This window comes from Dreissena polymorpha, chromosome 13 (genome assembly GCF_020536995.1).
Source record: "Dreissena polymorpha isolate Duluth1 chromosome 13, UMN_Dpol_1.0, whole genome shotgun sequence".
Taxonomy (NCBI): Eukaryota; Metazoa; Mollusca; class Bivalvia; order Myida; family Dreissenidae; genus Dreissena; species Dreissena polymorpha.
Genome location: NC_068367.1, coordinates 50,160,537 through 50,173,194, shown reverse-complemented (window position 1 = coordinate 50,173,194; position 12,658 = coordinate 50,160,537). Strand labels below are relative to the sequence as shown.

At 34.8% G+C, this 12,658-nt stretch overlaps 1 protein-coding gene across 4 annotated transcripts in view; it reads left to right on the top strand.

The window, feature by feature from the left end:
- The window catches only part of LOC127855324 (uncharacterized), a 105,377-nt gene that overhangs the window by 54,617 nt on the left and 38,102 nt on the right, over nt 1-12,658 (top strand). For 2 of the 4 annotated variants that reach the window (XM_052390805.1, XM_052390806.1), the window contains exon 2: nt 248-395. In XM_052390805.1, coding sequence (XP_052246765.1) covers nt 248-395 — 148 coding nt within the window. Of the gene's footprint in view, nt 1-247; nt 396-5,053; nt 5,233-11,829; nt 12,000-12,658 lie in introns of all 4 variants that reach the window. The other 2 variants (XM_052390804.1, XM_052390803.1) reach the window with 2 other exon arrangements.

The following is a 12,658-nucleotide window of genomic DNA, read 5'->3' as shown; positions in this document are numbered from 1 at the left end:
AAAAATTTGGAAACCTTCCATTGAGAAGTAGGAAGTTATTTGGGAAAAATATTGTAAATGTTTTAACCCCAAATTTACCAGTGCAGTTCTTTCAAGTTTCTGTTAATTTTTAACGCTCCTGTAAAATAAATGTTATTAGGGGCTAGTGGAAATTTGCTCTTACCTTGTGATATGGGATCATGGATTAAAATTATGAGTAAAGGGAAAGACAAAATATTTTCATCGTGTGTTCCCTCATATGTTTCAGTTTCCCTAGTACATGGGGCGAGTGTCTCAGTGAGTCGCAACATTACCACCAAGCCGACACCTGAGCCCCCTTCTTCTGGACCTCGTGTTGACATCACCCTTGAATGCATCGGGAGCTCATCTGATCTCAGCTACTACATCAAAAACCAGTATGTCATTGTGCTAGCATACAATCTGTTTTATTGCATTAAACGTTATGAAAGGCTGATTTGCCACCAAATTATTGAGTAGTATGTAGAAGGTCTTAAAATATTCCTGTTTAGCAAAAATACCTGTTAAAAAGTTGTTTTTTTTAATAGCATACATTTGAAAATAACCGTATTTTAAATATTTTCAGTAACTTCAGTAGCCAGTGGGTATTAAGAGTGTTCATTATACTCACAAAAGGTGGAAAACATTTATTAGATTGAAAAAAATTGTCATTGTTAGAGACATTATATTTATGAAGTCCGAATTTTTGGCTCAAATTTGCTTTAATCTAAGGGAACTAACTAGCCCCTCTTTCATCAATTTGTTTTGCAAGAGTTGTGTCACATCCTTATATTTTAACACCATAACATAGTGTGGGGGAAAAAAAATGTAAGCCAGAATTTAAAATGATAAAAAAATATGGGGAAAGGTAAATATTTAAAAGACTAAAAAGATATAATCATTAACTCATCTATTTTTTGAAAAAAAAAAAGAGCTATTGTCATCACCTTGGCGTCGGCGTCCGGTTAAGTTTTGCGTTTAGGTCCACTTTTCTCATAAAGTATCAATGCTATTGCATTCAAACTTGGTACACTTACTTACTATCATGAGGGGACTGGGCAGGCAAAGATAGATAACTCTGGCGTGCATTTTGACAGAATTATGTGCCCTTTTTATACTTAGAAAATTTGAAATTGAACATTTTGGTTAAGTTTTGTGTTTAGGTCCATTTTATTCCTTAAGTATCAAAGCTATTGCTTTCATACTTGCAACACTTACTAACAATCATAAGGGGACTGTGCAGGCAAAGTTATGTAACTCTGACTGGCATTTTGACAGAATTATGGCCCTTTTTAGCTCACCTGTGCACGTTGTGCACATGGTGAGCTTTTGTGATCGCTTTTTGTCCGTTGTTCGTCGTCAACATTTTGCCTTGTGAACACTCTAGAGGCCACATTTATTGTCTGATCTTCATGAAATTTGGTCAGAACATTTGTCCCATTGATACCTCGACTGAGTTCGAAACTGGGTCATGCTGGGTCAAAAACTAGGTCACTAGGTCAAAAAAAAGAAAAACCTTGTGAACACTGTAGAAGTCACATTTGATGCCCAATCTTCATGTAAATTTGTCAAAATGTTTGTCTAAATGATATGTTGGTTGAGTTCAAAAATGGTTCCGATCCGTTGAAAAACATGGCCGTCAGGGGGCGAGGCAGTATTTCTTATATGGCTATAGAGAAACCTTGTGAACACTCTATAGAAGTCACAATTTTTGCCCAATCATCATGAAACTTGGTCAAAACATTGGTTTCATTAATATCTGGGACGAGTTCGAGTCCAGATCGGTGAAATAACATGGCCGCCAGGGGGCGGGGCAGTTTTCCTAATATGGCTATAGTAAAACCTTGTAAACACTCTAGAGGCCACATTTATTGTCCAATCTTCATGAAATTTGGTCGGAAGATTGGTCTCAATGATATCTTGGATGAGTTCGAAAAATGGTTACGTTTGCTTGAAAAACATGGCTGCTAAGGGGCGGGGCATTTTTCCTTATATGGCTATATATGGCTATAGTAAAACCTTGTGAACACTCTAGAGGCCACATTTATTGTCAAATTTTCATGAAATTTGGTCAGAAGATTGGTCTCAATGATATCTTGGATGAGTTTGAAAATGGTTACGTTTGCTTGAAAAACATGGCCACCAAGGGGCGGGGCATTTTTCCTTATATTGCTATAGAAAAATCTTGTTAACACTCTAGAGGCCACATTTATTTTCCGATCTTCATGAAACTTGCTCAGAAGATTCACCCCAATAATGTCTTGGACGAGTTCAAAAATGATGCTGGTTGGTTGAAAAACATGTCTGCCAGGGGGCGGGGCATTTTTCCTTATATGGCTATAGTAAAACCTTGTTAACACTCTAAAGGCCACAATTATTGTCCGATCATCATGAAACTTGGTCAGATGATTTGTCCCAATGATATCTTGGATGAGTTCGAAAATGGTTCCGGTTGGTGGAAAAAAATGGCCGCCAAGGGGGCGTGGCATTTTTCCTTATATAGCTATAGTTAAACCTTGTTTACACTCTAGAAGCCATATTCATTGTACGATCATCATGAAACTTTGTCAGAACATTTGTCCCAATTATATTTTGGACAAGTTAGAAAGTGGTTCCAGTTGCTTGAAAAACATGGCCACCAGTGGGCGGGGCATTTTTCCTTATATGGACTTATGAATCTTCACCAAACTTTGTCAGTATATTTGTTTAAATGATATCTTGGATGTGTATGAAAATGGTTCTGGTCTGTTGAAAAACGTGGCTGCCAGGGTGTTCACTTGTCATGAAAGTTGGTAAGAACATATTGTTCTAATGACATCTTGGGCTGCACAGAACAGGTCAGTTCCTTTGAATCTCAGGTGAGCGACTTTGGGCCTTTCAGGCCCTCTTGTTTGACTTAGTAACTTTGAATATATGGTTACATTTTGTGTTTAGATCCACTTTACTTCTAAAGTATTAAGGCTATTGCTTTCAAACTTCAAATACTTTCATGCTATCATGAGGGTACTGTAATTGGCAAGTTGAATTTTACCTTGACCTTTGAATGACCTTGACTCTCAAGGTCACATTATTAAAATTTGCTATAATTGCCATAACTTCTTTATTTATGATTAGATTTGATTGATACTTTGACAAAACAACTCTTCCCTGGCAAACCACAATAGACTCCACCCAAACCATCCCCCCCCCCAAAAAAAGTTTTTTTTCTTTCTTAAAGATCATCTAATTAATGACCACCACACCCTAACACTATACCCCCCCCCCCCACCCAAAAAAAAAAACAGATTTTTTTTTGAAACATGGTTAAAAAACACAAAAAATTATTTTTTTGAAACATGGTTAAAAAATATTTTTTGTATTATTTTATTTTTGAAATACTGTCCAACCCCACAATATACACCCCCTCCACTCCACACCTCCCTCCTTTGTGATTGAAATTGAGATAGGTCCCTTCACCTTTAAAAAGAAAAATAGATGAGCGGTCTGCACCCGCATGGCGGTGCTCTTGTTTTAAATAATGCCATAATTTCTTTTATATGTTTTTAACCAGGTTTTCCGAAGGAAAAAACTGGTTATTAGATTGGCGAATGCGGGCGGGCTGGCTGGCTGGCTGGCTGGCGGGCTGGCGGAAGAAGCTTGTCCGGGCCATAACTATGTCGTTCATTGTCAGATTTTAAAATCATTTGGCACATTTGTTCACCATCATTGGACGGTGTGTTGCGCGAAATAATTACGTCGATATCTCCAAGGTCAAGGTCACACTTTGAGTTCAAAGGTCAAAAATGGCCATAAATGAGCTTGTCCGAGCCATAACTATGTCGTTCATCGTCAGATTTTAAAATCATTTGGCACATTTGTTCACCATCATTGGACGGTGTGTCGCGCGAAATAATTACGTCGATATCTCCAAGGTCAAGGTCACACTTTGAGTTCAAAGGTCAAAAATGGCCATAAATGACCTTGTCCTGGCCATAACTATGTCATTCATTGTGAGATTTTAAAATCATTTGGCACATTTGTTCACCATCATGGGACGGTGTGTCCCACGAAAGAATCACGTCAATATCTCCAATGTCAAGGTCGCCACGACTAAAAATAGATTTAAAAAAAAAAAAAAAACTTACAAAGGGGGTTAATTTTTTTTGGTCATTTCAAAAGTTCAGTTTGAGTTTTCTCCCTTTATCAGATTTTTTTTCACAATGAAAACCTGGTTTTGTGACAATTTTGTCCCTTGTTTGTGCTTGTGTTGGAATTTGCTTCCTTTATTTATTGATACGAGCTTTCTATATTATAAGCTCAAGTATGCCATTAGCGTTTTTGGTGACTTGTACATATGTTTGCTCTTTTTCAGGGCTTATTATAAATAATAATGACAAACTCTACCTTTGAGTGAATTCCAACACTTCTTGTGTACATTTGAAAAATACGCAATAAGGCAATTATAAATGATGCTTGAGTAAATTGTTTTTATTAAAAAACATTCTTAAGAAAAAAGTACAGGAATCATGAACAAAAAAGATTTGACATTAATATATAACAAACTTAAACTGTTACTTAGTTTAATTATGTAGGACTTGAGTTTAACTTTTTCTTTTATAACGTATATAATTTTTATGTACAGATGTATTGCTATTTCAGGTACTTAAATATTTTATGTGCTTTTTTACTGAGTGCAGCTCACTGTTATATATCTGGCTATTACAGTCACCACCACTGTATAACTTGTAGGAACAATGTCATTACTAGCCTAAAATAATCTTCAAATAAATTGACAGGGATTTTCCCATAAAGGTCTTTTTCATCTGTCAATTATAACTTAATCATGATTGTTTATGTATAATTTGAATCTATGTTTTACTGCATTTTCCAACATTCTGATATTCTGAGAGCTCTGACCTTTATACACAAACTTCAGACAAAAAATGTATAACTTTTAAAAAAGCTTGATACATTATTATGTCTCCCCATAGCTATATTTTAATCCGCATCACAAGTCTTTGAGTACTTGTATACCTATGTATTATCATGTTATTCTTGTTCTTTTTTTTATCCTTAGGGTGAACTGGGATTTCAAAGACAGCAATGGCGTTGTTCATCCCATCACACAATCATTTTACGCAGCTACTGGCGCTACTGCCTCGTACGCTGATTCAAATTTCAAGGCTGGTCGATTCGAGTTCAAATATGAGACCAATAAAATGACTGGGTTCTATCAGTTTATCCTTCTTATTAAGGGTATGGACAAATTCCATAGCAACACTCTTTGCTATGGATACACAGCTGTGTAACCATGGCAATAGTATCTTGTATATTTGCTAAAATGTATTCTGCTAAACACTATAGCCTAAAGAGTTTTTTTAGTGAACTAGTTGTAATGAAACAAATGCTTTTCTTTCACCATTTCTTCCCTCAGATTGTTAACGGTTTCTTATGTCTTTAAATTATTTAAGCATTAACTATGTTATTGAACTGGCTGTTGACAACACATGCATTAATTAAGCATTACATCAAGTGCAGAATGCCTTCATTGATTTGTGTAAGGCCTTTAGCTTTCACAAGTATATGTATAAAATTGTGATCAGACGACATTTATAGATGATCTACACTTTCAACAATAACAAAAAAAAATTTTCTTTCTCATGCATTTTAATGCAAATACAATAGTGTTTATTAATCTGAGTAAAGGCTGGTCTAGGGGAAAGCATTGGTATTCTTTCTAATTTCCAAAGGAACTGGTTTGCATTGTATCTCTAATTGAGAGCTAGTTGTTTGACAGACTTTTAAGCTTCAAAGTTATAAAAAAAGACTTAACAAAAATGAATGGTAAAAAACCCACTTAATTTGAAACAATCTGATGCAGGGCAAAATTGACATGTGCAGGGGTAAATCCTACAAATCAATTTGTAGTGGCTTTATGGGTAGGAAAGACTTCAAAGGCTGTCTTGAAGTACAATAATGTATGAATAAAGAATTTGTAACAATTTAGATCTGTCACTATATAAGTAGAGATGCATTGTACCAGTTCCTTCGTCCACAATTTGGTTTGTGTAACACTCAAACGATGATGTGTTTTTATATAGCAAGAACAGATCTGTACATTTAATTTTGGGATTATGTTTTGGGGTATGTTTGATGGCTTTTGTTTAGTTATTTACCCATTTATGCCTAGGGTCTAGAAAAAAAGGCCTTGGCAAACAGCGTAGACCCTGATGAGACGCCGCATGATGCGGCGTCTCATCAGAGTCTGCGCTGTTTGCTTAAAGGAATTTCTGTAAGAAATATTCTAAATATAGAAATAAATATACTAGACATCCCTAATTTTGGAAATAAATTGATCCAATTTAGAAGGATGGGAGAGTCCACAAGGCATAAATTGGTTAATGTTCGGGATTGTGATTATGGGTCTGCTTGGCGGTGCTTATTTAGTTATTGGGGCTTAAACAGAAATTTATTTTTCAAACCACCCTTTTATTGTTGGGTATTTTTCCGTTTGGAATAATTTACTGGTCGGAAATTTTACATTAATTGTTTGGTAGTTGATGCTATTTCAAAGCAAAGAACAAATTATTTATAGAAAAAAAAGTGTGGATATTATGTGTTCTAATGACGAAGCTATTTACCAAATGGTTTTACTATTAATAAAACAGTAAAGAAAGAGAATGTATATTACCATTATCAAGTTGTTATTGACAATTGCAATCAAAATCTTTCTTGCAAATTTGTATAGGTCATCTAATTAGTCTATGCAGTCAATCACGTTAATCGTTAATCGTGGATCATATGTGTATGTGTACCTACACTTAACACTATCAGCTGCAAAAGGCTGTCCAAAATTGTTGGCGAAATTGCTAATAAATTGTTAGGAGTTTTGTGCTTCACAAAATTAGAATTGATTGAAAAATAGGTAATAAGAAGAGAAGAAGCAGTTTTAGAGGGTTCTTTCAGTATACAAATTAGAATGTCTTTCAATACACTCCTTTTTCATTTAGATAAAAACACTTTGATGTTAGAGTATTTTCATCTCTCATGAAACTGGAAACAAATTGATAAAAAAAAAGGAATTCAATGACAAATGACATTTTATAATTATTTTTCAAAGATAAACTAGTTTTCTATCAAATCAGTTTCATGTATTTGGAAATGCTTTGCACAAATTGATTTGCTGTGTCCCATATTTATACATATTGACTCTTCCTTACCCATTTATACATTTTGACCCTTTCTTACCCTTATATATGTATCCAACTTAAATGTATGCACAGAAAAACACAAATTATACAACCACAACTCTGAATGCACAAAAACAATTGTCAACATGTAATGGATGTCAACATGAAATGAATGCGAGCTTATGTATTGTCAATCTTTGTCAGATTTTCTTTGGATCTATCAATATCTCTGTGTGTGAATGCTGCTTTTATGTTTGTTGCTTTGCACAGAAAATTTTGAGTTGTTATATTTTATTGTTGTCAAAATCATGAAAAACACTTGTAATATTATGATGACAATGAAAAGCACATTTCCTTTTACTTGCAAAATTAAAAGACATTGTGACATAAGTGTAAATAATATAGTCATAAGGTTGTTTTTTTAAGTAGACACATTCAATAGCCTGATTCATATTGGTTACCATCACATATGGGAAGTTGGACACACAATCACAGCAATATCATTTAAAAAGCTTGAAATACACACATCGAGTTTGAGGCAATGTGTTTGTTGAATAACAAATATTAATACATCAATTCGAGCGGTTAAATAATCCGATACCGTGACTTAGAAACTTAAAAACTTGTGTTCATACAATAAGTTGTCATGTCTCCTACATTTTTCACACTCGCATACCCATCATTCCAGTGCAGAGATATAATTCAATGCCATTCAATGTGATATTCAAATAGGAAACTAAGGAAATGAACATTGATTTGTGGTCTGTAATACATTAAGTATTACACAAAGGCTACAATGTTGTTTAGCAACAATGTATATAAGTTTATATATTGTATCATAGAGGATGTCAGTATAATAGAGAATGAAGTGTTTTTAACAGTATTATTGTACAATGTCTGTGTGAATGTTAAAACACTTTAGCCCTGTTTTCACAGATGGGCAAAATGTGTACTTTATCAATATCCAATGTATTTATTTATTTCACAGTACAGGGCTCAACATTAACCTAAAAACCAACTTGCCCTGCCGGGCAAGTACTTAGAAAATCTAATTGCCCTGAAAGTAAAGCCACTTGCCCAAACATGAAATATCACATTAACTGTAAACCATTAACTCTAAACCTCATATTTTTTAATAAAGATCAAAATGATACACCACAAAACCTTTTTTTATTTTTGCACTTTTAACAAAATTATTACAGTAATTAAAGTCTAAATGTAGATTTGTGCCAATATTTGATTATTAAACATTGCTCCTAACGATTCATCATATCTCAACCATTCAAACTCACTTTTCCATTGTGGTAAAAAGTTGCGTTTTCGTTTCAATTCGCACCTTTTGGCACTTTCGGATGATTTTTCTGTACATTTTTCATTGGATTTTGCAGACTTAAAGTTACTTGTAAAGCCGAAGCTAAATAAACTAGACATTTCTCGTCTGCTAACAGTACTGTAAACAACATTAAACATGTGAACCGTAACAAAAATGTCAATTGACATAAAGTAAAAGATTGTTGAAAATGTTTGTCGCAAAATATGAAATATGTATATACATGCACCGAAGCTATTTGTTGTTGTTTTTATATAGTTATAATTTTAGTCGTTTTCTTCGTGACTGAAAAAACCAACAATGTTATTTGTAACTGAATAGTAATGAAAAAGATAAACACAATAGCATTTGAAAGCCGATGTTTGGAATCCAAAGCCATTTACAGTGTTTCTAAAAATAAGTTTGGAAATGCAAGCGCACCATGCTAAGTTAGTTCGGACTTCCGCAAACAAATTCATGCATTAGGCAAATTGTTTGTGATTATTTGTACTATTTAACCACAGAAACACATGTTTTTCTTTGTTCTTTTTTGCACTTGCCCGGGCAGACAACTAGATTATAAAATAACTTGCCCAGACCCAACCTTTACTTGCCAGGGGCAATCGGACAACCGTTAATCTTGAGCCCTGCAGTAGTAGCATCGATACAGAAAGACAAAGGCTGTTTACACTAAGCCCTGAACAAGAGGGATTCCCAGTTTCAAAATCATATACATTGGACCCATATGGCATGATGCCCCATGAGCCTCCCCCCTCCTTCCCCTTCATTCATGTTTTTTTTTCAGTAATCCTCCGTGCCGGGTGACAGCACCTCTTTGATGACAGCAGCTATGGTTTTTTTCTTTTGTCTCCATATCTCACTGCTTTTTGTTCTTATGTTGCCCTTGCTGGTTATTGTCTATACCTGCAGTGGAACTTCTTTGAACTTGTAGGGTAGACAATTAGACTAATAATAAGATGACAATAGTTTTTTGTTTTTTTAGGCTCACAAATTTGAAGTCCTACTTAAAGGGATCTTTTCACGCTTTGGTAAATTGACAAAATTGAAAAAAGTTGTTTCAGATTCGCAAATTTTCGTTTTAGTTATGATATTTGTGAGGAAACAGTAATACTGAACATTTACCATGGTCTAATATAGCCATTATATGCATCTTTTGACGATTTTAAAACCTAAAAATTATAAAGCGTTGCAACGCAAAACGATTGAATAATTTGGAGAGTTCTGTTTTTGTCGTTAAATTTTGTGAAACTACGAAGATTGCTTATATAAGGTATAAAATACTTTATGTATATGTACTTGGCGGAATAGCTCAGTAGGCTAGTGCGTTTTTACTTCAGGACTCTGGCAGGACTCCAGGGGTCACTGGTTCGAAACCTGGTCTGGGCAATGTTCTTTTTTTAATTTTATTCTTGATTTTTTACTGGAGCTTTTACGATCCAATGTTTACATTTATCGATATAAAGCATTTAATGAATAAGTTAAAAAATGCCAAAATCTGTGAAAAGGCCCCTTTAATGGCAAATACAAATGTTTCACTCTCAGTCCTCTGTTATGAATATGGCTTGTCATGTCATAGCAGAGGGACTTGCACAGTTTAAATTGGTAAATTTTAGGGGGGAAAATAAATAATTGTTGAGTTACACTTTAGGGCCTCTAAGGTGGTTAGTGTTTAAAGGAGTTTCACTGTACTATGTTGTTTTTTGTTATTATCCAGCTAGATAAATATAATTGTATACTGAAAGGAAATGTTATATTATAATACTTATATGTGTTGTTTTGTAGCTGTTATTGCACTTATTCATAATGACATTAATTTACAGTTTGCTTGTTTTTAAACACATTTTAAACAGCATTATTACATAACTTTACTAGAAAAACAGGTAACAATGGGTCCTGAAAATACTGAGTAAGCCAATGACAGGTCTGAACTCCTGCTGAAACTGGGGCTTAGACAAGGTCTGAAAAGGTTTAGAGTTTCAGTTTCATGCACTGGAGCCCCGTTATAAGCATAATATTTCTTTCATACGCTTTTTATCATAAATGTATTACCAGTGTTTTAACATTTTATTGCTTGATCAGTAAAATGTGCAGCAGTCACTATGGATTGACTTGGAACTGGCGAATGCCAACACAGAGGGGGTAATCACGTGACAGACAAGATGGCGACGTCCATACCGATGCAAGTTTTTTTTGTTGGTTATACCCTTTATTACTTTTATTATCATTTTTTATTCCGCTCACTTTCCAGCCATATTAGGAAGAAAGTTACTGGCATTTATTTCATAGTAATATTCACTCTATATCTCGACTTTACTCAGTGCAAAATTTCTTAGCGGGATGACCTAATTAGGGCTCCACTAAGAAAATATGCGGGGAGTAAAGTCGAGATATAAAGCGAATTAAAAGCAAAATTTGTTTATTAGTCCATATTGACAACTAAGTGAGATTTCAGGGTCATCTGGAGCAGAAATTCTTCTACTGGCAACAATTTGGAAACCATCTCTGATAATTCACTTTCCTTGCAATCCCATCTTGAATATTTCCCTGGGATGCCAAAATTCACTCTTGAATATGGACCTACTAGGAACAGACAATGGAAGTTTGCTCTTACTATTTTGGGTTGGTTTCACTTTATCAGGTAGTGTGCCTACCATTTTGTGTGTTTATTGTGTAATGTTGATGCCTGTCATTAGACTGACTTCTAACAGCAAACTGTTCGTAGTTGCACCATTTAATTAAAAGACAAAAAGTTTTGTCTCCATCAAAGAGGACAATTAATTTTTATGAGATGGTTATATCTGTTTGTTTCTCTTAAATAAGGTCATAGGGTTAGTTGATTGTACGGTTCTAAAATAAATTTGAGGAAAAAATTGAAATGAAAAATTGTATCATCTTGATAGGAAAAAAATGGTTTAAAATAATCATTTCTCACATCATTATTCATAATTCTCCTCAGCTCTTGTTCATGTGTTCATATTCTGTCATAGGAATCTGCAAGTGCGATAATTGTTTGTGTTGATCTTGGGTATTGGAACATCTACAAATTATATAACTCTTTCAGTGCTGGAACTGAATTTTGAAGGCCTTTGCAAACAGTTTGGATCCAGATGAGACGCCACAAAACATGGCGTCTCATCAGGATCCAAAGTGTTTGCTATTCTGATAGTATTCTTTGAAAAAAATCAAAGAAAATGCTAATTTTAGAAATTCAGCAGACAACATTTTAGCAGACGACAAATTTCCCAGCCTGCAAAGGGTTAAGCAACTGAGGCAAACAAAGGAGTCTGTCTGGCACACAATATTGCACAATGCTCTGCTTTTTTATATTAATAGGGTGAACTGGAGTTTCAAATCCAATACTGGCCAGACAGTCCAGCTTACTGAAGGGTTTTACCCACACTCGAGTATGAAGCAGTATTTTGAAGTGGGATCCTCCATTAGGCACTACGACGTGTCATATGCTAACTACGACATTGGTTACCGATTCAGTATTCAGATATTTAGTATGTTGAACTACATGTGCATGCAGACTTTGCTAAAGATAGTTATTATCCTTTGTGCTTTTACATTTCATCTGTGCTCGTTTAGGGTTTTTATGCCCCTGGATCGAAAGATCGGGGTTATATTGTTTTTCGGCCTGTCTGTCTGTCATTGTGTCAGTCAGTCATTGTATGTGTGTTCCACAAAACTTTAACCTTGGTTAAACTTTTATAACCTGCAATATTGAAGATAGCAACTTCATATTTGGCATGCATGTGTATCTCATGGAGCTGCACATTTTGAGTGGTGAAAAGTCAAGGTCAAGGTCATCATTCAAGGTCAAAGGTCAAATATCATTGTATTTTTCGTTCCTAAAACTTTAACCTCTGTTAAAGTTTGGTCATAACTTTTTGAATATTGAAGATAGCAACTTGATATTTGGCATGCATGTTATCTCGTGGAGCTGCACATTTTGAGTGGCTAAAGGTCAAGGTCATCGTTCAAGGTCAAAGGTCAAATTTTTGGCTTCAAATCGGTGCAATAGGGGGCATTGTGTTTCTGACAAACACATCTCTTCTTTAGTGATTATGACTGCATCCGATATGAAAATAAGCTCAAGCATTGTTCATTTTAATGCCTCTGCCATAATAATGGCAGAAAGGCATTTAGTGTAACCCTTGTC